This window comes from Uloborus diversus, chromosome 7 (assembly GCF_026930045.1).
Source record: "Uloborus diversus isolate 005 chromosome 7, Udiv.v.3.1, whole genome shotgun sequence".
In the NCBI taxonomy this organism is placed as follows: domain Eukaryota; kingdom Metazoa; phylum Arthropoda; class Arachnida; order Araneae; family Uloboridae; genus Uloborus; species Uloborus diversus.
In genome coordinates this window covers 4,395,194-4,422,373 of record NC_072737.1, presented here as the reverse complement: position 1 = coordinate 4,422,373, position 27,180 = coordinate 4,395,194, and the positions used below count along the sequence as shown (strand labels likewise).

The 27,180-nt window shown below is 35.1% G+C and overlaps 1 protein-coding gene across 1 annotated transcript in view; it reads right to left on the bottom strand.

The window, feature by feature from the left end:
- LOC129226186 (zinc finger protein 271-like) overlaps positions 1-27,180 on the bottom strand; it is a 77,502-nt gene that overhangs the window by 11,605 nt on the left and 38,717 nt on the right. Inside the window, exons 4-5 of the mRNA XM_054860786.1 lie at positions 15,941-16,505; positions 492-662 (exon numbers count right to left, since the gene is read on the bottom strand). Of these exons, the coding sequence (XP_054716761.1) occupies positions 492-662; positions 15,941-16,505 (736 nt within the window). The remainder of the gene's footprint in view (positions 1-491; positions 663-15,940; positions 16,506-27,180) is intronic.

The window sequence follows — 27,180 nt, the reverse complement described above, 5'->3', positions numbered from 1 at the left end:
TTCGCACGAGTACGGTTTTTCCTTCGTGTGAGTTCTCGTGTGAATGACGAGCGTCGTGTTTTGAAAGAAGGTCTTGTCACAGTACTTGCAAGCAAAAAGCTTTTTTGAACCATCGTGGATTTTTTTCATGCTGTCGGACTCCACCGATACGACGGAACTTCTTCCCGCAATATCCGCAGGGATATTGCTTTATCCCCGTGTGGACAACCAAATGGGATTGTAGCTGAGTACGAGAAAAAAATGGCACATCGCAATAGTCACATTGATAAAGTTTTTCCTCCGTATGAACACTCGAATGCACCTTTAGACTCTTTAAAAGAGCAAAAGATTTTTTACAATGTATACAGGAATACGTCTTGCCCTTTGATTTGTCGGCAGTGTGAGTTTTTAAATGACCGGACAGGGAACTTTGGTACCTAAATGACTTTGGGCAATAATCGCACGCAAAAGGCTTCTCCCCGGTGTGGATTCGGCTGTGAATCTTTAAATACCAATTGGTACTAAAGCTCTTGTCACAAAAACCGCAAGCAAAAGACTTCTCTTTAGTATGAGTTCTCAGATGGAACCGTAGAGCTGTATGAGTGGCAAAGCTTCGTTCACAGATTTGGCAAGTATATGGCTTCTCTTTGGTGTGTGTCCTCATGTGCCTTTTCAAGGTTTCGCTACGTCCAAAAGACGAATCACAACACGGGCAGGCATAAGGCTTTTCCAGCGTATGAACTTTCAGATGCTCTTTCAGACTTTCAGCCGAGAGTAATTTCTTTCCACAGGTTTCACACGAATATTTCTCTTTGAAAGTATGAATCGAATGGGAATCAAGGCTCGGAGAAGGTGCACAGTTCTCGTCACACATCTCTGACTTGTTATGGATTTTTGACTCAAGGGCAATTCCATGAAAAGTGAAACCAGTAGGTCAAAATTTCATATTGCAGTTATGTTGCTATATTATACATCATTGTAAAGCTTGAAATGTGTATTTTCAGAATATTGCATTGCTTTTTCAATACAAACTAAATAATAAATTTTTTTCCTAGTTGGAAGTATGATAGTCGGGTCTTCAAAACAATCACAAAAAATACCGCATTTTCAAATGCTTATTTCTAATAGCAAAATAAAAATAAACAAAATTAATTGCAGTGCAGCTTAAACTATTAACATAATACTATAATAACAGGTTTTCATTTTAATTTTTCTACAAAATAAAATTAGGCAATTTAAATTTTAAAAAAATGAAGTTCAATGTTACGTCCGTAACACAAATTTAGCAAAAGTTGTCGTTACTTCCTAAAAAATCAAAATTAAAAGAAATCCTTTTTTGTCCTTTTAGCAACTCATCAGAGTAATTGTTTACCATAGTTTAAAACATTAGAATTTCTTTAGTTTTTAAAAAAATGGCGTTACAGACGTATCATTTTTTGTTACGGACGTAACAAAAAGCAGTACGTTACGTCCGTAACACATGTATATTTCCAATTAAAAAGAAAAAAAGTACAGGATAGGCAATGAAAATATAGTGTATGACATGTAATATGATATAACGAAACTTCTGATACTCTGATTTTCAAATTTTTATACATATTAGTGGCTATTTAATTTTATTTTTTTAAATTATTAAAATACATTGTTGCCTCGAAGCAAGATTACGACATGTAATCCCAGAAATAACACTAAGATATCCTACTGTTGCTCTGAGGCGACAACATGTGTTCCTCTTAAGGTAAGATTTTTTGTCCTCCAAATCATGCAATAAATTCAATTGGTGTTAATAATTCTAGATTAGCAATTAATGCTTAAGAACTTGCATAAAAATATTCTAGAGGATTCCTTAATTTCTCAAACTTTGCTTCATCAATGTACTATGACACAAAAAAATAGTGTTCTCCAAGTAGATTTTTGTGAAAATTACTTGATCATTTAACCTGATGAAATCCAAAGTATTTCGTGCATAATTTTCACTAATAAAGCTTTTTTTTTTTTTTTCAAGAAAATTTATATTACAGATATTAATTATAGTTTTTCTCTTCAAACTTCCATCATTCTGAAAGCATAACCAAAGTTACTCTGAGTTACTTTATTGTTATTTACTCTCTACAAAAAATTAATGTTTAGATTACAGTTTCATTGATACATTGAATATTTTAGTTTTAAATCTTAAATTAAAAATCATAATTAGATTGAATTAAAAGTACTAAATATTGAAATTGCTACATCTGATTCTCAGATAAAGCACATTTAGTTTTGAAGCAAGATTTAGATTACTTAGGCAAATGTTGGCCAAAATGCATTTTTCCCGATGTCAGTTTCGGACGGTTTTTTTCCACCTTTGGCAAAAACGTGCCAATTCTATTAAAAAGAGATCGAAATCAAAGGCTGTTAAACTTTAAAAGAAATTAGGCAGTTAATATGTTTGTTGAGAGATAGATAAGATCATCAAAAATTCTCAAACTGTAAAAGTACTCCCTTGTAGAAGCCCCCCCCCCCCCCATGTTCATGTTAAAAATTTGAAAAATTTATTTGTAACTGAATAATTCCACTTTAGTTTTGCTTAATTTCCCCTTGGATAATTTTACTTCTTATGATGCACCAATTTACATTTTACATATTTATTTACATGGTGGTATACGCAGGGATCCCTGCCCCCTACCTCCCCAAATCTTTAAAAACTATTAAGGTAGAACTTCAAGTCAAAATAATGTGTTAATCTATACCATTGCACTCTCTCAGCAAAAATTATTAGTATATCTAAGCTTTTATTTGCTTTGTGCAATCAGCATATCAGACACGTTACGTCCGTAACACTTTTTTGTTACGTCCGTAACAAATATATTAATTTTTATCATAAATTTTACAAACAGTATCCATGAAAACTTTATGGTTTTAGAAAGCTTGAAATCTTTAGAACAAGTATTTAAAAGAAAATTTTAGAAATCTATGAATAATTCACAGGAATATTGGCAACTGTATGACAAAGTATACATTTTGCTGTTTTCTGAGTTACGTCCGTAACAGGCAGTTTTAATTTTTTGTTACTTTTTGTAATCAAGCAATCTGCACCCAAATTTTTACTAGCATAAATAACACCAAACTATACAACAGAAAAACATTTTGTAGCTTTTAATGTAACCAAATTAAAATTACACATATTTAAAGTCTGTGATTGTTACGTCCGTAACGGTGGAATTGCCCTCAAGTCTCAGTCTTTTCTCGACAGAAAAAATCTCTGAGCAGTGGTTCTCTTCAGCCAAAACTGACATATTTAGTTGGCTTCCTTCCCCAATGACCTTTTCCACTGTTTGCTGGTCTGAAACAATGCATTTGTTTTTGGTGTTACATTCTGAAGTACCCTCCATTTTAGTCAAATATCTGAGGTAGCAGGGAACGAAAATAGTAGGTTTATTTGAGAAAATTGCACCCCCGAACACTAAAAAGAAAATAAATCATAATAAAGGACAGAGAACACATAATGCAAGAAATACACCGCCAGCTCAGTCAATTCCAGCCAATGACTGCAGTTTCGTGCTTATCAGCACTCATCAGCCCAGGAGTGACTGAGCTGGTAACTTACTGAATATATTGTAAATAATGAAAAATTGAAGCAGTGGAAAGTGAGGCGAAAAAAAAAGGCAGTGAAACTCTGAGGTACAGATATTAAGGAGACCTCGCAACAGCTCTGCACAAATGCTTCTAGGGCAAGTTACGTATAAGAAAAGCATTCATAGTTTAAGTCTTTTGTACATCAACCCACTTAAAATGTCGTAATAGGCAGTGAGAAACGAACGGGTGTAAGTAGACATTTCCAAGTTTTGAGTAAAATGCTTTTAAAGATAACGTCCTATGTAGGCTTTCATTAATTTTTTTTTCTAAATCATGCTGCACAGCACACCTACCAGGGCTACTAGTACCATCTCTTGCCCCAAGACAGATGAGGGGTTCACCTACCATGTGTACTGGTTATCTACAAATTTTTAATTTTGCCACTTGCATCCCTTTGCTTCTCAGTGCCCCAATTTATCACAGCATGCCTATCAGAAGTTGAAAGAAGTGATAAAATCTACTTTTTGACGCAGGGGAGAAGAAAAAAAAAAAAAGGTTCAAAAGCTAAGAGAAGTAATGTTGGGGTTTACAAGTCTTATCTTTCAAGGACAGTGCCAATTTTTGTGAAGAAAACAAAGTACAGTTGGCTCTCTGTTTAACGACGTTTTTTCACAGTCCCAGATGGTCCACTGTAGTGTTAAAAGCATTCTATTTAAGGACGCTTTCTACTTAAGAACGATTTTTGGTGTTCTCTTGAAAGTCGTTAAACAGAGAGCCAACTGTAATGTTGTTTGAACGTTGCCACCAGCTGTGTATTCCCCCCGATTGTTGAAATCAGTGTTTCACAATTCACAAATTATTTGTGTTTCTACAAATGCCTTCACTTATGAGCCTGCAGGCCATTTTTGATGAAATGACTTCAGAAACTTACACAATTCTAAGGAAGTTCATCCTTTATTATACGGAATTTTAGTAATGCTTAGGCTTGCCAGATTTCTGAAATGCTAAACAGGGATGCTGAAAAGCCCCCCCCCCCCTCATAACAATGTTGAGGGTATTCAAGAGTTGGTTGATTTTTACAGTGCAGTTTTTTATCAATGCTATGAAAAAATGTTCCTAATTATGAACTTAAATTAAGGGTAGTCATAAATGACACAAGTATATAAATTTAAACATTATTTTTACAAGACAATATTTACAAATTACTTAAATAAGATGAAGCTGTTAAAATGAGGGAAAACAAATCAACAATATTTATTAGTTAATTTTCACTGGATAGGACTTTTTTCAGAAAGTATTTTTTAGATTTTATCTTATTGTAAAAATCAACGCAATCAAATACAATAACATGTCTTTAATGGTAGATTCCTTCATCAAACCCATATCATCAGACCATGCTTTGTTCATCAAAAAAAAAATAATAATAATAATAATTTGAATTTTGACACCTTGAATTCAAATTATGTTTTTCGCAATCAGGAGTGTGTGTGTTTGTGTGTGGGGGGTATGTGTGCTTGTGTGTAGGGTGTATGTGTGCGTAGGCATGTGTGTTTGTGTCTGTGTGCAGGTATGAATGTGTGGGTGTTCCCAGGTGATCCACCCATTTTTCCCTGCCGTGATATAAGCCTCCCTTCCGGGATAGGCATAAATCACTAAAAGACAACTCAACTCAATGTGTGGGTAGTTGTGTGTATGTGTGTGTATGTATTTGTGTGGGGGGGGTATGTGTATGTGTGTGTAGGCATATGTGTTTGTGTCTGTGTGCAGGCATGAATGTGTGGGTAGTTGTGTGTATGTGTAGGTGTCTGTATGTACACGTGTGTTATGTGTGTGTATGTGTTTGTGTGTGTATGTGTGTGCGTGCATGTGTGTAGTTATATATGTATGCGTGTGTGTGTAGGATATGGATTCAACCTGGAGACAGCTTTCGCTAGAGGAGCAGCATCGTGAGGAGCCGGTCGACGGTGATGCTGCAGAGGGTGGCGGTGGGAAAATAAAATCAAAGGACACCAAAACAGTCAAGTGAGAGCAATAAGCAATCGTAAGTGCTCAAAAAAACTCTCTCAACTGGTGCAGACTTATTATCTTTATCATAAACGGCTCTTACTGAGATGAGCGACTTCATTATTATTTCATGCTAAGGAGTGTAATGTGAGTAAAACTTCTTCTGCTACTAAAGCTGCACCTTTTCGTGCGTTATACTGGACTCAACCGTATGATAAAGATTCGTGAGACAAGCCAATACGAAAAAACAGTACAGTAAAACCTGTCTACAACGGTACTGTTGGGGCCTAAAAAAATATTGTTATACAGACGTACCAAGTAGCACTTTGGCCGAGTACCGAGTACCGAGTTCCAATTATGTCTTAAAAAGAACCACCGACACACATGTGATGAATTTTGAACTCGTTGGAATAGTAGCGTAGACCACCATGTCCAAATAATAGTTTTTAAAACAAAATTCCAGCTGAAATTTAATTACGCATTATTTAAATGATTTTGTTTGTGTTAATAATTTCACAAATAAGTAATTTTTCAAATTAAAAACAAACAAATACATAAAAGTAGAATTAATCAAGTTGGAATTAAAACAAATTATATCAATCTATACTTCTAGTCGGACAAACGTAGATAATTTTTTAAAGCGAATGAAACAACGTTAAAAGCACAAATGTGCAGGAGCACTGCAGACACGTTTTTCTGCATTACAAGGAACATTGTTTTCAGTGCATAAAATGTGAGCTAATGAATGTAAAAAAAATCCGACTTTTGTCGGATGTCTTTAAATCCATAAGCTTACGTTTTGTGCATTGAAAAAAGCATTCCTTGTAATGCCGAAACACACGCCTGCAGTGTTCCTGCACACTTGTGCTTTTAACGTTTTATTTTTTTAAGAAAAGGTATTTTTATGCTTCAAAAATCCATTTAATAACATAAAATTTCATATTTTCTGTACTCACCTTTTTTGCCCCATTATTAGTAAATAAGCTTCATTAACTTTGAGGCATTAAAATATAATATTTACTCCATTGAAGCATAACAAACTTTATTATTCTCAAAATTTGAATTTGTCTTTTAAATTTGAATTGAAATGATTGCAGTATGCTTGCACTTTTTTATGGATTGTAAAATCTGCCTAAAATTCTGCTGGGACCAAGAGAAATATTGTTATAGACAGGTTATTGTTATAGACAGTATCGTTATACACAGGATTCACTGTATTACAATTTATTAGCAGAATATCACTCTTCTATTGTTTTCATTTCTAATACAGTGCGGCGAAAAAAAGAGAAAGGAATTTTTCTAAATAATGTTTTCTTAGTTATTATTTCAAAACATTCTAAGCGGTCGGACGAATTATGTATGGCCGACCACACAAATTAAGATACTTTCCCAATGACTATGATAAGCGGTCGGACAAAATATGTATGGCCGACCACACAAATTAAGATTATTTCCCAATGACTATGATAAGCGGTCGGACGAATTATGTATGGCCGACCACACAAATTAAGATTCTTTCCCAATGACATTCTAAGCGGTCGGACGAATTATGTATGGCCGACCACACAAATTAAGATTCTTTCCCAATGACATTCTAAGCGGTCGGACGAATTATGTATGGCCGACCACACAAATTAAGATTCTTTCCCAATGACATTCTAAGCGGTCGGACGAATTATGTATGGCCGACCACACAAATTAAGATTCTTTCCCAATGACTATGATAAGCGGTCGGACGAATTATGTATGGCCGACCACACAAATTAAGATTCTTTCCGAATAACATTCTAAGCGGCCGGACGAAATATGTATGGCCGACCACACAAATTAAGATTCTTTCCCAATGACATTCTAAGCGGTCGGACGAAATATGTATGGCCGACCACACAAATTAAGATTCTTTCCCAATGACATTCTAAGCGGTCGGACGAATTATGTATGGCCGACCACACAAATTAAGATTCTTTCCCAATGACTATGATAAGCGGTCGGACGAATTATGTATGGCCGACCACACAAATTAAGATTCTTTCCCAATGACATTCTAAGCGGCCGGACGAATTATGTATGGCCGACCACACAAATTAAGATTCTTTCCCAATGACTATGATAAGCGGTCGGACGAATTATGTATGGCCGACCACACAAATTAAGATTCTTTCCGAATGACATTCTAAGCGGTCGGACGAATTATGTATGGCCGACCACACAAATTAAGATTCTTTCCCAATGACTATGATAAGCGGTCGGACGAATTATGTATGGCCGACCACACAAATTAAGATTCTTTCCCAATGACATTCTAAGCGGTCGGACGAATTATGTATGTCCGACCACACAAATTAAGATTCTCTCCGAATGACATTCTAAGCGGTCGGACGAATTATGTATGGCCGTCCACAAAAAATTAAGATTCTTTCCCAATGACATTCTAAGCGGTCGAACGAGTAATATATGGCCGACTACGCAAATTATGATGTATACGCCGAGCGAAATGATACTTCTGGAATTAATATAGATATTAAAACGGCATACACGATCTGTAATTATGCTTTAATCATAATTCAATAATTTGCTGCGATACATCGACCATCTCCGACCCATGCCCTCGAGTGCCGCCGCTTTGGGTCGGACATGATGTAAATAGAGCTTATGAAACTCTATGGAGGTCGGATGTATAATATGAGACTTAATATGAATTTCCAGTGAAATACTATATTTAGCGATAATTTAATAAGAATTAAGGTAGATTTACGGCGACTGACCGACGTGTGTCACCGCCGGTCGTATAATACGGCAGGATTTGGATAGCGCTTTCTAGCTGCTTCCAAAGTTCGGCAATCAGAGATGAAAAAATCCGAATAACTTTTCATTTTGAACTCTTTTAAACAGTTTTCGAATTCAATGTACGATTTGAAACTCGCACCGCGTTCCATGACGGTAGCCATTTTTACACGAACCAAGCACGAACGCACGATGGACGAATTTAATTTTCATTGGAGATTTATAGATTTGACTAGGATCAGCCCAGCTGGGATCTAAACCTGCTGCTGGTCGTCACTTTTGTACTGTTTAAGTTTTAGTGGGAATTTCACCCTGGATTTTAGCTTAAGGTAATGTTTAGACAAAACATCAGTCCCTAAACTGGTATTAGCAAGATAAAGGTGCCAAATAAGGATACCCTAAGGTTCATGTCCTGGAATCTCTCTCCAGTTATGATACAAGCAGCTAAAATTTTTGCACATTCATCAGATTCACAAAAAGGGGGAAAAAAATATTCCATGTGAAAATTAAAGTTTCAATTATTTTTGTCGGCATTTATAACAAGAAAGGGTCATTTGGCCTTATTAGGAAGATGGGTCCCAGTAAGTCCAACTCTAAAAAAAAATCTGTAATGTCAGTATAAACACAAATTATACTGAATTTGATAAATCCAGTGGCGGATCTAGGCTATCCTCTCGGGTGGACCACTATCGAAGTCGGATATCCTTAACTTTCAGTAATAAATGTCATTGATAGAGTTTGATTGGAGATATTTCGATAATTGGGAACCTGGCGCTTTAGTCTCATTTTTGGCGTAAATAATAAAATTTTGTAACCCTGCTGATTTATAGTAACCCTATGTCAACAGATGTTTCCGTTTGCTTTGTTTGGATTTGCAATGAAAAATACCTCTCGCGCAGGCGCTGAAGCCAAAAATTGACTCCAATGAAGAAAGATCGCCAGATTCCCAATTATCGAAATATCCCCGTTTGATTGAATGTTTCGAGTACAGTGAACGTAAAGTTAAAACATCTAAACATTTTTTTTAAAAAAAAAGGAGAATCGAGTTTTCTTCCCCGTCTCCAAAAATGCTAAACCACACACCTCCACAGCTGAAATATAGAAAATCATTTCAATTAAAAGAGCAGTTTACTTACATGATTAAATGATGACGTCAGATTTCTCCTTATAGTTGCTGACTTTGAGTCACTGTGACACACAAGAACTTTGGGAGAATCCAGTTGTATTCAGCACAGAAGATGTGAGTAACAGGAGGAAACAAGGGAGAAAAAAAAAGGAAATTAATTTGAAGAAAGTGACTAATTCAAATGAGAAGCACGGCGCGCACCATATGACCCGCGTAAACAGCATTGATGGGTTACAGTTAGTATTATTTTCCACATGTTGCTCTTCGGATCCGACTATGGTTACGTTCGACGAGCTCGACCGGTTGGTTAATCACGTGACAGCTAATCAACTGCTTTGAATGGTAACCGCTGTGGTAACCGGTTGATCATAGAACGCTTCGGTTAGTAACCAGTTACTTACCGGCCTACCGGTGAGTTTCGTGGAACGCAACCCATGCTTACGTTCGACGAATACGACCGGTAACGACTAGTAGGCGCGTGTTTGAGTGGTTGTCTTTTCATGCGAGTTATTACGTTTGAAGCAATTATTAGCACTACGTAAATAGTTTATTAAATTAAATATTATTTCAGTTTGCGAAAATAAAAGAAACATTAACTGTAACCAGTTGAGTTTCATGACCTCACGAAAACTTGGTTTTTATCGCAAAAGCCCATTTTCTCATTTTTAATTTCATATTTTCGTTTTGTGTCTGTACCATTTATATAAAACTTTAGTAGATACGTTTTTATCATTTAATCTAGTTCCAATAAATATCTTTTACTTTTATTGGAAAATAGGCTACAAATGCAAAATCTTAAGTCGTTTTATTAGAGATAAGATCGATTATTTTAAATGTATCAGAAAAACTGAAAGATGGGGGGAGGAGGAAGTTATACATTTTAAACATATGTCTATGTCCCCCTGTCGGGCAAGCTTGACCCCCCGTCGAGCATTTTCTAGCGCCACTACTGCTCATCGCTAAAGGAACACGTCATATGCAACTTCAGATTCATTTCCTCCATGTGGCATTTTACAACCAAAATCACCTTCAACGAATCATAAAGGCTATTCCAACGGGTTTCGGTGGGCATGGGCGGATTTATGGGGGGGGGGGGGCAATGCCCCCCCCCCCAGTTTTGGGAGGACTTCATATAGTAACAAAAAACATATTCGAAAAAATTAAAAAATATATATAATTTTTTCTTTTTTGAATAGTTCAGAAGGGCAAGGGTGGATTTATAGGGGGGCATAACTGGCAATGCTCCCCAGTTTTGGTAGGACTTTATATAATAACAACACATCTTCCAACATCTTAAAACAAAAAATCATGACTTTTTCTCTTTTTTTGAATAGTTAAATAAAAATGAAGCGAAAAGCGAATGTCCTTTTCTGATGAGAGAAAAGAAAAGAAAAAAAAACGAACATTAAATATACAAATAGTACAGCTGTCACTCGGGTGCTGAAAATGTGTCTAAATTCACTATTTTGGACTGAAAACCATTTGGGCAAATATATGAATGAAAATATAGGCTGAACGAGTAATACATTAAGCTGCAACAACTTATAATTGAAGATTATCTTATCAAATTAGAAACTAAAGCAAAGGGGAAAAAACTCCCCCCCCCCACCCTTATTCGCGCTAACAGAACGATCTACTCATTATGATTTGTGTCCACATTTAAAGTATATTTGTGCATAATATTTATGTTCTTAGTTGATTAATTGGCCTTTTGAGAAATTCTAAAAAACAGTTTTTTTTCCTTGTCCCCCCTCTCTCTCAAAAAGAGAGAGAGAGAAAATAAATACTATCGCAAACTGAATAAATTTCAGTTATCTGAGTGTTTTGATTAAATGAATCTTTTTACTTAGAGGGAGAGTACAATTTTACTTATTACTTTATAAATACTGTTTAAAAAGTAAAGTAAGTCATAATCATCTAAGTCTAAGTGAATCAGTCCTTGGCATTATGGAAATCTAAATGAGTCATCAAAAGTTTTGGAAAAATTTGCTGAAATTTTATAAAAGCCTAACAAAGATTGCGATAAATAATCCTTTAACCGTAAAAACTGCCGAATTTTCGTAAAAATTACAAAAAAATCAAGCAAAAATTTGCAGGTAAGAGTGAATTACAAATGGGACTGAATTTGCCTATAAGATAAACAAGCTATTGCTTAGGGCCCCTGCTTTGAAGTGGGTCCCTAACTCCCAAAAATATTCGTTCCTTAAAAAATGGAAATTGCTTGAAAAACTAATTTCATTTTTAAGTGCTTGAAAACCTTGAATATTTGGAAACGTGTGGCTACAAACGTTAAATTTAAAAATTTCTAACAAATGGTAGAGGAGGGAAGAATGCCAAAATATGTCAAATTCAACTCCTTGCCACATCCTGTATTAAAAATGTAAAAATCATAGTCCTCACGTTGGTAACATATTATTTCAAATAAATTTTTGTGCCTCACATATTTAAAAGTCCGTGCTATCTTGTTATTTATTCAATCCCGAATGCAGTATTTTGGAAATTCTTTTGTATTGATTGCTTTTATCTTACTTCTTTTGCGTATTGTCTATCTGTTTAGCACGGAAAAAAATACACACTACTTCTATTTCTATTCGTTTTCTGCCTCACTTGCAACTGAAGAAAAGTTGTTGTCATAAGAAAACTATGGTTTCTTTTTTCTTTTAAATTTAAAATAGCTATTTCTCACAAAGTTAGAACAGGACTGTAAAAAGTTACAATCAAGTACTAAAATATCAGACTGGAAAGTACAAATGAAATGCATTAAATAATTTTATTTATTCTAGAGTCCTTGAAAATAATTAGATAAGTCTTTGAAAATCCTAAGCAAAGTGGGCTCCAATTACTTCTACTGCATATTGTTAATCTGTTTAGCCAGGAAAAAAATGATACACTATCTCTATTCCTTTTCGTTTTCTGCACTACTTATAATTAAAAAAAGGTTGTTGTAATGAGAAATCTATAGTTTATTTTTTCTTTCAAACTTAAAATGGCTGTTTCTTACAAAGTTTGAACAATACTGTACAACTGTATAATCTAGTTATCAATTTCTATGTCTATCCAATTAACCTTTATAAGGCTTCAAAATGCTGAATTTTATATCCATTTTACAAAATTCCCTCCGAGGTAGAAAAACCCGGCCCCCTAAAATTGGGGATATTTTATTTCCCACTTAAAAGGAAGCCCTGCATCAATCTCTTAATCAGTGGCGTAGCTAGATCCGACTTTCGGGGGGGGGGGTTACTTCTTTTATATATATATATATATATATATATATATATATATATATATGTGTGTGTGTAATCGCTTGGAATTTTTTCCTTTCTCTTCTCTCTTCTTTTTTTTGAGACTAACTTTTCGGGGGGGGGGGGGTTTGTCCCCAAAACCACCCCCTTAGCTACGCCCCTGCTCTTAATACCAACTCTCTCTCTTAAGGTCAATTCAAAAAGGACAGCATGAAAACACGCATTAATGAAAACGACACACAGAAAAGTAAAGCATGGACTTATGTATCGCAGGAAACAGACAAAAACATGGGAGTGGGGGGGGGGCAATAAAAATGTTGCTTAAAAAAATTTAAAAAATCCTGCCCCCCCCCCCCCCAGGAGCTCAGTCCTAAATCCGCCTATGGTCTTTACACACATACACACACGCCTACGTACACACACACAGGTCTACGCACACACAAAGCCTACACATGCACGCACGCGTGCCTACACATACACACACGCACAACTATACACACGTAACCGCCCAGGAGGAGGGGTAGGCTTGGGGGGTACAGGAGCTGTTTCTAGAAACAATAGCCCCCAATGAGTAGGGCCCAGTCACAACTCGTGATTGCGAAAAACATAATTTGAATTCAAAATTTCAGAATTCAAATTAATAATCTTTTTTTAATTTTTTAATGCGTTCTTGGGCTAATAAATGAAAAAAAAAATCATAGTTTTTGGACTCACTTTCGAAGCGTCGTAGTTTAAAGCTGTAATTCGTAGAAACTACGATTTTTTCGTAGCAGTTGGCAGCTCAGGATATACAATAAAATATGATATTTTCATTATGATATTTTTCCCACATAGAATCTCATATCTATTTAAGAAAAAGTAGAAAAAAAAACATAACTTGAAGTACAATAAGACTTTCATAAATGCATTTAAACAAAATTCATATTATTTTTTTTTTTCTTGAGTATGGTGCTTAATAAGCTGTTTCAAATGTAAAGGGAAAAGACCGACTTTGAGCAACGTTCACCAATATAGATTCACATACGTCTCCGAAAAAAATAGAAGTTTAAGAAAAATGTCATTTAGCAAAGTTCACAAATATGGTTTCTCCCAGCATGGACTCTGATTCCTCTTAAAACTTGAAAGATCAGAAAATGACTCTTGGACAATTTTAGTAAAAATATTTTTTTTTTTGCCAGTGAAGGATTGCCATGTGTGTTACTAGGCTTGAATCAAGAGAAAATGATTTTGAGCACTGTTCACACTTACACAGTTTCTCGCCAGTATGCGCTTTCATATGACGCAGTGAGAAGCAAAGGGATTATTAAAGTTTTGAGTTAGAGCCGCTATATAGATAGGCCGACGCATCAGCTTAAGTTTAGCCATTTTGAATCGGATTTTTCATTGTTGCACTGCTTCTTGGGTTACCACAGCAAAGTTTCGGATTTCACCTTATTTGGCAAAAATAAATTTTATTCAACAAACAAATCACGTGCGGCTAATAATTGCTCACAGTGAACAATCACCAAACGCGATACCTCGCCAGAAAAGACAACCACTCAAACTCGCGCTCCGATCCAAAAAGGCTAATCTTAAGCTGATGCGTCGGCTCGTATATATAGGGACCTTATTCTGAGTAAAACAATTTTAAGCTTAGGATCCTAGTTGGCTTTCATTGAAATCTTTTTCCAAATCATGCTGTAACAGCAGCAGCTACTAAGATTACTAGTACCATCTTTCCCCCGAAAACAGAGGAGAGGTTCTCCTACCACTTGGACTGATTACCTCCAATTTTTTAATCTTGGCACTTGGACGCCTTTGCGTCTCACTACCCAATGTATCTTCAAGTGTGGGAAAAATGTTTTACCACAACATTTGTACGTTTACCACATTCACCAATGTTTTCCGCCTGTACGGCGTAGATGCCTCTCCAGTTAGAATGTTTTAAAAGAGACTTGGGACAAAAATCACAAAAAAATGGTTTTTCTTAAATAACTCTTCTTTAAATAACTCTCAAATTTTCCAACTTCAGAAAATGACCATGAATGGTGTTCGCATGAATGAACCTTTGCCAATATGGATTCTCATGAGGCCTGAAGCGTCAACAAACGACTTTGAACAACATTCGCACGTTTATAGTTTCTCTCCAGCATCGACTCTCATATGCCTCCTAAAGTGTGAAGCTTGAGAGAAGGTCCTAGCACAACTAACACATGAAAAAGGTTTTTCTCCAGTATAGACCTTCAGATGCCTCCTCAAATTTGAAAAGTCAGAAAACGACTTTTTACAATCATCACAAGAATGCGTTTTTTCGCCAATATGGATTTCCAGATGCGCACTCAAGCTTGAAGCTTCATGCAATCGCAAGAGGAAAGTTTTTCTCCAGTATGGACTCTCAGATGCCTCTTAAAATTTGAAAGATCAGAAAACGACTTTTGACAATCATCACAAGAAAACGGTTTTTCGCCGTATGGACTTTCAAATGCCTCTTAAAGCTGGAAAGGTCAGAAAACGACTTTGGACAATAATCACAAGAAAAAGGTTTTTCTCCAGTGTGAACTCTCAGATGCCTCTTAAAACTGGAAAAGTCAGGAAACGACTTTGGACAATCATCACAAGAATACGGTTTTTCGCCAGTATGGACTTTCAAATGCCTCTTTAACTGGAAAGGTCAGGAAACGACTTTGGACAATCATCACAAGAATATGTTTTTTCGCCAGTATGGATTTTCAAATGCATCTTAAAGTTTGAAGCTTGGGAAAATGTCTTAGGACAAAAATCACACGAAAAAGGTTTTTCTCCAGTATGGACTCTCAGATGCCTCTTAAAATTTGAAAGATCAGAAAACGACTTTTGACAATCATCACAAATATACGGTTTTTCGCCAGTATGGACTTTCAAATGCCTCTTAAAGCCGGAAAGGAAAGAAAACGACTTTGGACAATCACCACAAGAATACGGTTTTTCGCCAGTATGGATTTTCAAATGCCTCTTAAAACTGGAAAGGTCAGGAAACGACTTTGGACATTTACCACAAGAATACGTTTTTCCGTCAGTATGGACTTTCAAATGCCTCTTAAAACTGGAAAGGTCAGAAAACGACTTTCGACAATAATCACAAGAATACGGTTTTTCGCCAGTATGGACTCTCAAATGCCTCTTAAAACTGGAAAGGTCAGAAAACGACTTTGGACAATCAGTACAAGAATATGTTTTCTCGCCAGTATGGATTTGCAGATGTCTTATCAATTTTGAAAAGTCAGAAAACGACTTTGGACAATCATCACAAGAATACGGTTTTTCGCCAGTATGGACTTTCAAATGCACCTTCAAGTTTGAAGCTTCGGAAAATGTCTTAGAACAACAATCACATGAAAAAGGTTTTTCTCCAGTATGGACTTTCAGATGTCTTATCAATTTTGAAGATTCAGAAAACGACTGTGGACAAACATCACAAGAATACGGTTTTTCTCCAGTATGGACTTTCAGATGTCGTATCAATTTTGAAGATTCAGAAAACGACTTTGGACAATCATCGCAAGAATACGGTTTTTCTCCAGTATGGACTCTTAGATGATTCTTTAAACTGGAAAGGTAAGAAAACGACTTAGGACAAACATCACAACAAAAGTTTTTTTCTTGAGTGTGGACTTTTAAATGCATCTTCAATTTTTCAACTCGAGGAAAAGGCTTTGAGCAGTACTGGCACGAATACGTTTCTTTCTCAGCATGAACTCTCATATGGGCCTCTAACTCCAAAGCTTCAGTAAAAATCTTCAAGCAGTATTCACAAGAATAATGCTGCTTTTCTTCAGTACAGGCTTGATGCGCCATGGCTGAAATGTACAGCAATGCGCTATTATTGAACTCAGAAAATATTCGAATGTTATTAAAATGGGACTGCTTAATCGTCTGTCATCAAGAGTTCGAAAATGTCTTCAATTGCATTAATACAACAGAGTCAATCAGCTGACATGCTTGGTGAAGTACAATGTCATGTAAGTCCAGGTGATTGCTGAAAAGGAATTAAGACGAATTAGTGTGCATTATAAAACCAACAGCTTCAAGAGTTCCCCTCGCGGGGAACAGGATGTTTGCTATTCTGATGGCAAAACAGAGATGAATATAACATGAAAACAAAAAGGTTTATCAAATCAAAAGATTGATGGGAATCTCTTCAAAACGTCCAACAAGAACTGAAATTTCTACACTTCCAATTCAGTTCGTTCAAGCAGTTTTATTTACATTATTTCCTACAAAAGGATATCGGATGTCTTTTGTCGGGTGTCTTTTCATCCATAAGCTCACTTCCTTTGCGCTGAGAAGGAGTTCCCTGTGGACGCGAAACAAGCTTGTGCAGTTTCCTGAAAATTCGTATTTTATTTTCCTTTGCAATATGTTTTGCTAATTTTTTTGCTTATCATTTCTGAAGAATTCAATAAAATAGTCTCGAAAAATGATTCATAGGCGGCCCCCCTCCCCTTTTTGTAGAATTGAGCTATATATATATATTTTTTTTTTTTTCAGAATACTGATTAAGTGACCGCTACAAAATGTATAATTTAGCCCAGAAAATCTTGATGGATGACCACTGTAGATTCCCCCCTTCCAACTAAAAGTTCCATTCTTAAGAAATAACGTTAAAAAAGTCCATTTATTTTGAATTTTCAGTTTTTATTTTCGTGAAATAAATCAATCTGTGATGAAAATTTAGTTAAATGTTAAATTTTAACTGTAAAAAGTGAGGGGGCATTAGCCCATCTGTATGACCCGCCTATATGACAGTATTGCGTAACCTAGTGTAAATTCAAACCCCAACCCCAATCTTAAGTCCCCCCCTCCCCGCCATTACTAATTTAATATTTTATGCTGAACCCATCAATGGTCTTACTTAAAATACACCACCAGCTCAGTTATTCCATCCGAGGACTGCAGTTTCGTGCTTTTTAGCACTCATCAGACCGGAATAGGAATCACATGAGCTGGAGGCGAAAAACCTCTTAAGGGAGTCAAGAGAGCCAAACAAATTGGTAGCTAATGAAGAATTAGCACACCAGATGAGTGACCGCAGCAATGGTGCGGTTCAACTCAAAGATTTTTCAACACAAAGATCAAAAGTGCGCCTCCAGCTCATGTGATTCCTATTCCGGGCTGATGAGTGCTAAACAGCATGAAACTGCTGTCCTCGGATGGAATAACTGAGCTGGTGGTGCATTTTAAGTATTTCTGCCTTAGCCCTGGCTTAGGGCGGTAACTTACTGCAAAATATGGCCTTATTGTTCCTAGCTCTGGTTGTTCTTTTCACCATACAAGTTGAAGTTTTAAACCATTTCAGTACCACAGTAAAGTAGCAAGAAAAAAAAAGAACAGAACTGAAAGAAAAGACGAAAAACAAGGAGAAAGGAATAACAAACGGGCATAAATCATTCCAGGATTTAAAGAAATCTCTCACGCAAGGGCTGAAATGAACATATTTAGAACAAATTTTAATCATTTGCACGTCTCTTACCCAATTACATTCCTGTCAATTTCTTCTGGGCGCATGTACTTTTTTGCGACAGAGTTTAATCCTTTGTTTCCAATGTCGGTTGCTAGCTGAAGTAATGCTAAATATTTTTACTATTATTTGTGTGTAGTGTAACTTTATAACATGTGAAATGGTTAATACACTGTTAAAAATTCAGGAAGATTTTCTGGTAATTGTTTGTAAAATGGCGGGCTAACGCATCGCCGATTTTTACGGTAATTTTTACCGGAGAAATAAGGGATCCCAGCGCCAATTGGTTGCTGCGGCCTACCAAGGAAACCGTAAAATTTTACAGTAACATTTGATTTTTACGGTAATAGTTACTGGCAACATGGATGCCAGTAACAATTACCGTAAATTTTCCGGAAAATTTTTAACAGTGTATGCATTTTATATAAGAAAGGATAGAATACAATCAAAAAGTTTTGGAATGTGTTGAAAAGTAAGAGTAAATTGAATTTCAGTGAGTAGAAAAAATACTGCATTTCTATTTGAAGACTTAACAGACATGATAGTGTTACATGCAATACAGCTCGGTTATCCCATGCAGAGACTGCAATTTCCTCCTTGTTATGGAACCATCAGCAGGCACGTAACTAGAACTTTGTTAAGGGGGGGGGGGGTCCAAGGTTGCACAAACTTCAAAAGAGGAGGCATGCTAAAGCAGAATTAGTAGCTTTGGGGGGATTTGTTCAAGATATGTTTCCTATAAGTATGACGTAGATTAAAAATGCGTGTTAAAACAGAAAAGAATCGGAATTCAATTACTGATTCACCAGGAACACACCTCACTCTGGCTGTCTTTCGTACAACATGCGTCAACGAAATCCACGAAAATCCAAAAAGAAAGGAGAAAGAAATAAAGAAAACCACACCAATGAGACTGTGGGATACGACGAAAGTGGCAATAAATGCTTGTTTTTACTTTGCCGATGGCAATTTGAAGGACCAAAGGCGAGGGGCTGAATTTCAAGGTCACACGACCCAGCTGGTTTGAAAGAAGAAAGGGACATTTCCCCGTTTCGGACAAAGCAAAAAGCAGACGGAAATTGGGAACCTGTAGTTGCTGCACGAGGTTCTCGTGTTCTGAATTGACTCAAGCGCTGAGAGAATTGCCGGTTAATGGGAATATTAAGGGGAAAATGCTGCGTTTTGTAAAAACATTATCTTTCGAAAAAATTTTGTTGATGCGAGATGCAACAACTGAGAAAAAAGGACAGGGGTCTTTGGGGAAGGGGGGGGTCCGGACCCCATGGATCCACCCCTTGGCTACGTCCTTGCCATCAGTCTGGAATAGGGAATAACCGAGCTGGAGACAGATATCTCATTGAAGCAGAGAATTTCCACAAACTGGAACGTAAAGTAAATTTATCTCAATGCCGCAGACATGATGGTGTGGCTCAACTTGTAAGAAAAACAGAACAGAAAAAGACAGAACAAAAACAGAATAACTGTTTAAGCAGCAGTCAAATAAAGGTTCATTTTTATGCAATAAAATATTTCGAGTCAGCAAACCTTTCCTATCAATTCCGTGAAGCAGCAAAATGGTAGAGTTTACGACAAGGTATCTAAATAAAAACTTTTTAACAAAAAAATTGAACCGCCGAAAAAATTGAAAAGCAAAAAATAATAAACCATTTTAATTAAACCTTAATAACTAAGTTCTTAAACTGATGTAAGTATACCTAAGTATATATTTTTGTAATAATTTAGAGTTTTTAATTAACCTTAATAACTCAGTTCTTAAATTAATGTAAGTATACCTAAGTAGTTTTGAGTCGGTGCCAAACAAGCTAATTAATTATTTTTGTAAAGCGTGAGGCGCAGCGGTGGCGTATGGCGACACGCCCCTTCGCTGGAAAATGCCGAGCGTTCACGAAGTTAAACCCGAACGTCGTCGAGTGGTCTCGAAGAAGCACGTGTCGAGTATTTGGCTGCTACTGAGCTTTTGCCTCATATACAACAGTCAAAATGTTTATATCATTGTTCATCATACTGAAGAAGGATTTCTCATCTTGTTAAAAGCTCAAATAAATGGTTTTGTGGGTCATTCAGCGTAAGTATGGCATAACAACTGTAGCCGTTAATTGCATACATGATCCTGAAGATTTTTCTCACTGGTTGTTTGCCTCTCTCGTGCGAGGTCCCAAAGGCTTCAAAGCTCCAACGAGAGGTACTTTTTGTTGTATACGATCTACTAGTATTCATGATTTAATGATGGCGTGTGGAGGGAGCATTTTTTGAAACATTTATGTTTATCGCCGGACATTTCACATTACATTGCTAATTTTATTTGGTTATTTCTTTAAATTTAGGTAATTTAGGGATCTTTGTTTATTTATTGTTTGGCACCGACTCAAAACTACTTAGGTATACTTACATTAATTTAAGAACTGAGTTATTAAGGTTAATTAAAAACTCTAAATTATTACAAAAATATATACTTATGTATACTTACATCAGTTTAAGAACTTAGTTATTAAGGTTTAATTAAAATGGTTTATTATTTTTTGCTTTTCAGTTTTTTCGGCGGTTCAATTTTTTTGTTAAAAAGTTTTTATTTTATAATTTTTTGTGGCTATAAGCTACTAATGTGGCTATAATCTGTATGCTTATATTTTTGATTACTTTTAAAATAGCTACCTACATTACTTTAGCTATTAACATATATATATATATATATATATATATATATATATATATATATAATCGTATTTTAACAATTATCTGTTGTGTTACATAAATAATTTTTAAAAAGCAGGCTTTGTATACTAACATAGGTAGGCCTACAAAAAATGCTGCTCGGATGAGGAAAAGATGTTTAGAAGAATCTATTAATGAGAAAGAAAAAAGGTTGGAAGCAAACAGAAGAGAAAATTACATTAACACGTTCACAGGAGAGTTTAGGTCAGCGCGAGGAAAGACTGTCGAGAATGAGAAGCTACAATAACGATAGGTTATTGCAAGAAGGTGATAAGCAGCGCGCTCGTCGTTTAGATATGATAAGAAAGCGACTTTCAAATGAGAGTGAAGAGCAACGCGCTCATCGTTTAGATCTGATAAGAGAGCGACTTTCAAATGAGAGTGAAGAGCAACGCCCTCATCGTTTAGATCTGATAAGAGAGCGACTTTCAAATGAAATTGAGGACGAACGTATGCTGCGTTTGGATGCTGCTCGTAACCGTTCAGCAATGGTGGTACTTCACGAATCTTCCGAGGAGAGAACTAATTGTCTGAGCGCCATGCGACAAGCAGCTCGCGAGCGAAGAAACCAGTGTAACGCAGAAAACTTTAAGAAATCAATTAATGTTTATGCTGACTTGTCGTGTTCAATATGCAAAAAAAATTTTTATCCTCAGCAACGTAGGAAATTGCAAACTAAAAATTTAGGCTCTATTTTGCCAAACGAACTGGTAGCTTTAGGTAATATAATTACTTGTTCACGATGTTCAAACAATATTAAAAAACATAAAACTCCACCCCAGGCCTATTGGAACAAAATGTCGGTAGCTGCAATACCTACAGAAATTGATGAGTTATCGGAAATTGAGAAACGTTTTATTTGCATAGTGCCATTTCTCTTAAAATAATAAAAGTTCAAAATCGTTTGAACCAAGACTGGTGCAAAGGGCATTCAATCCTTTTTGCTCAGGATGTGGTCGAGCTGGCGGAATAACTTCCGCTAGAACCTAATCAAACTGGATTAGTGCTCGTAGTAGAAAGTCGTGAAAATTTAGAACATTCTAGGAGTTTCAAATTGATATAGGTAAACTTCAAGTGGCATTGCAGTGGCTCCTAAAGAATAATGCACTGTATAAAGATGTTCGTGTGCATTTTCCTACTGTGATCGATATTTCTACGATAACACAAATTGCTGACGAATTTGCATTTTGTCATCTATTGTACGTTAGCTTTGTTGTACAAACTAACTTATTTGGTTTCCGCTGAAAAAAATATATAACTCCAACATTTTCTTATTGTTAGTACTACTGAATCCAACACACATTTCTTCAAATATCTCGAAAACTCATTTCTGCAGATACTGCCGCTTACCTGCCCACGGCAGTACACACAAGAGACATACAGGTCTGAAGCTCATTCATTGTGAGCTTTTTTTTTTTTTTTTTTTGTAATACCCAACTCAGAATCAAAAAATCTTGGAGTGAACAACTAATCACCCCCTCTCCCCCCCTTAGGGTAGGAATTTTTCCCTCAAATTTATAGGGGAATTACTTCAGGCTATACCCTTTCTAATAAAAAAAGAATATTCAAAATCGGACTATTCTGTAAAAAGTTATGTGTAGTCATACATTTAAAAAAAATATATATACGTGTCGACTTGAGAACCTCCTCCGTTTTTTCGTCGGTTAAAAATAGTATGTCACCATCACTAAACTTCGCCCTATTTTTTCATACAAATCCTGAATATAAAAAATGTTTGACGACTGGCACTGAAAACTAACCCTAATCACAAGTACCAGAGATTGAGAGGTCTACACTGCCGTGTGCAGGTAAAGGGCTATAACTGCAATTTTATCTTTTTTTTTTTTTTTTTTTTTTTTTTTGCATTTTGTCATCATTGTTTGTACGTTAGCTTTGTTGTACAAACTAACTTATTTGGTTTCCGCTAAAAAAAAATATATTTCCAACATTTCCCAGTTGATAGTACTGAATCCAGCGCACAATTCTTCAAATATCTCGAAAACTCATTTCTGCAAATACTGTCGTTTACCTGCTCAAGACAGTACACACGAGAGACATACAAGTCTGCATCTCATTCATCGTGAGGTTTTTTTTTTTTGTTATACCCAATTCAGCATCAAAAAATCTTAGTGTGAACTACTAATCGCCCCCCTTTCCCCACCCTTAGGGTAGAATTTTTTCCCTCAAATTTATATAGGAACAACTTCAGGCTATACCCTTTCCAATAAAAAAAAGAATATTCTAAATCGGACTATTCTGTAAAAAGTTATGTGTGGTCATATATAAAAAAAATCTGTGAGTGAACAACAAATCTCCCCCTTTTCCCACCCTTAGGGTAGGAATTTTTTCTCCAAATTTATATGAGACAAACTTCAGGGTATAACCTTTCCAATAAAAAAAGAATTATCAAAATCGGACTATTTTGTAAAAAGTTATGTGTGGTCATACATTAAAAATCTGTGAGTGAACAACAAATCAACCCCTTTTTCCCACCCTTAGGGTAGGATTTTTTTTTTTCAAAATTTTTATGGGACCATCGGGGTATACCCTTTCCAATAAAAAAAGAATTATCAAAATCAGACTGCTCTGTAAAAAGTTATGCGTGGTCATACATTAAAAAATATATATATATACGTGTCGAATTGAGAACCTCCTCCGTTTTTTCGTCGGTTAAAAAAAAAAGAATGTTCTAAATGATTTTTTTTCGCATGCATACTTTGATGTTACTGATTTTTTAAGATTTGGTTGGTTTGGTTTCTATTATCGACTACAAAACGAAAATAATTTTGAAAATGGCACTAAGCATAATCTCATTCAATTTTTTTCATTAAAAAAAAGTATACTAATATAAAGCATGATAAAATTTAAAAAAAGGCTAATAACACACTTTAAGACTTTTTTCGTTTTTTTATTTTGCAATTAAAAAGTTACATGAGTCGCCTGAAATATCAGTATTGTACTCAAAGAATTTCAAACCTGTAAACGAATTCATCAAGAGTATGTATTCTGCCCAGGGTTCGAAAATATGATATTTTTGAAAATTTCCGATATTTTCAATCGGCACAAACTAAAATCCTTAAAATAGTAAATGCATCCTCCAATTACTCTTTATTTTCTTATACTGTTATTACAATATGTAGACTTAAAATTAAGGTTTCTTTCAGAATTTATGTCTAATATTTCATTTAATATTTTTATCTTTCATTAATGGAGTTAATTTAGCTTTAGCTGTTTTACACTTTTTTTTTTGTCCTGTTAGCTACTTTTACACAGTTGTATAGCTCAGAAATAAAAATATGCATTTGTCACTGCACAGCCATAAAACATTTTCTTTTTTTCTTACCAACGTTTAATATTTAATTAGGCACTTTTAATGTGGATTAAAATTGTTACAACACCAACAATTTTACGCATACAAAATAAAAATGACATTACTTTGTAAAATTAATGATGTATTAATACATCATAAAAATATAGTACACAACTTTTTAATTATTTTCAACTCTAAATGAACACTATTACTATGAGATAAATAAATACCTTTGTGCTGAACAGTAAAGTAAGAAAAACAACGTTAAAAAAAGAGCACAAATTTGCCAATTACAGCAGACACGTGTTTCGGCATTACAGAGAACGCCTTTTTCAATGAAAAAGTAATGAGCTTATGGATGAATGCTTTTGTCGGATGTCTTTTCATCCATAAGCTCATTTCTTTTTGCATTGAAAAGGGCTTCCCTGTAACGCCGAAACACGTGTCTGCTGTTATGGACAAATTTGTGCTTTTTTTTAACGTTGTTTTTCTTACTTTAATATTACTATGATTAACATAAATTTTATATTGAAAATACCGTAGTTGAAAAAAAAATATCAAAATATCCTGATATTTTCAAAATAAATATCGGATATATATCGACTGATATATATTGAGGCGAACCCTGATTCTGCCAGTACTGTTGCACAACAGTACTGGCAGAAAGTGCTGAAACTGCACTGCGGACTGAACTGCGGATTGTGGACAGGGTTGGCTGGATAGGACCCAACTGGGTTGGACCCAATGGGTTTTTTTTTTGAAAAAATCCATTAAAAAAAACCCATTATTTAGCTCACTTTTGGGTTTTTTTAAAATTTTCTGAGAAGTTTAAAAAAAAATAATTAATTTAAATACTTTCACAATTTAAACTTATTTTTTATTTGTTCTTCACCACAGGCAATGGACATAAAAAATGAGTTTTGAAGTTTAATAGTATTTCTTAACTCTTAAGGGCATTCAAAAATTCTTCAAAGATTTAAAAAATATATATTTATCTTTTTTCTTTAACTGGTCAAGAAATAACTCAAATTATCTTGACTAAGTCCTGTCACGTCTGATTTTCTCAATATTTGTAGATTGAACAGAGGAAACTACTCTAGCTAAAAGGTTTTCATGTGAATTATTTTCTGCAACCCAACATGTTGCAAATCTCGAATAAACAAGGTATTTTTTTTTTAGAAATTAACAGGTTTTACAAACAGTTGGACAGAAAACAGAATAGGATGTACAGTATTTTCATTATCTTACGAAAAAGTTTTATATTTCTTACTTTGTACACAGAAATAGAAAAACAGGCAACATAAAATTCAAAGAAATATCTTGATTAAGCTGGAATTCAGTAAATAGGGATTTAAAGTACTTGAGGTTCTACAGTAGTTTTGCATAACAAAATGAAATACAATAAAGTAAAATGCAAAAAAAAAAAAAAAAAATTAAAAACGAACAATAGATTTTATCACTCAAGAAGTAACTTTGAATTAACTGTTGGTAATCATGGAAACTAAAGAATTTGAAACTACACCATTCTTGGGCTTTGTCGTCTTTTATACTTTTCTTCAGAAATCGCTGAATTTTAACTAGTTTTCCAGCTTTTTTTTTAACCCAAGACAACTTTTGCCCTTTGTTCATATACTTACGCTACAATATGCTACAAGTACCCCACATTTTCCCTACAAAAAGACAAAAAAATCCACATATCTTTTTAAAAACCAAGCTATAGTTGGGTTTTTTTTGGGTTTTATGTAAAAAAAAAACCAAAAAACCTTGGGTCCATGGGCTTTTTTAAAAAAAACCCGGGTTTTTGCCAACCCTGATTGTAGAAAAAGCTTATTCACAGGAAAACTTTCCTGCCAGTAATGCAAGTCATATGAATTCTCAACAGTCCTTCTCCAGAGAAATGCTTCCAAACACAAATTACACTAGGGTATCTATAGTTTCTCCTAGACGTCTTACACCTGTACCTCAGAGCCAGAGTAACAGGTGGCTACGTAACAGGAGAAAGAGAAAACTATGTTTGGCGCATGCAAAAATTGCGACGCGCATTCTTTCAACACTGGTAAAAAATTGTGTGACACATCCACTAATAAATGGAAAATCGCAATTTTTGGACTTGTGATAGTCTGGTACTGAGGTACAGATATTTCTTCAGATCAGAAGGTAGAAAAAGGACTTTGCATAGCATTCTCAGGAAAAAAAAATTTTTGTCAGATCAGATAATCGTACCAGTCTCTAGCTTTGGAGTTTGAGAAAATGTTTTTACACTGAGGATTTGCACTTTTTTAGGACATTTTGTTGATGATTTTTATTTATTTTTACACATGAACAAAAGTTTTACATATCTTTAAAAAATGAGGGTTGTAGTTTTGGCCGAACAAAACTGATTTTATCCAGGCCATTGGCTAAAACCGGCCAAAACTGGATTTAACCACCATAGAACTGGCAAAAACTAAACATGAAAATACACTTCTAATTTGTATGTATGTGAGAGGAAAGACAAGGTGTTCTGCCTGTGCTGCATGCTATTCTGCCCTCAAAAACTAATTTACATGAAATATATAAAAGACCAGGAAACAGATTATAGTGAAAATAGAAATATTTAACTTAAAACTTTTTAAATCATATGTGATATACCTGTTTATATATTGCATAGAAACATTGATTGCATTTTGAATGTAGCTACTGAAGCTTTGTATGAATTTCATGTGTTTTTGTTGGCATATATATTGAACAATAAACGACTTGTTTTCTAACTTACAGTATTTTTATTCAAGAGGACATCACAATACAAATATAGATAATTGGGAGCTAGGAACAGTACAGTAACAGCAGAATTTGAAACATCATCAATACAAATGCTAAAATTCTAAATCCACATTTTTTTTATTACCTTAACATCCACAGCTATTTTAATGGCAGTTACCGTATTTTAAAAATTTGACACTTCTATTACAGTGATATAAAAAACAGTTGC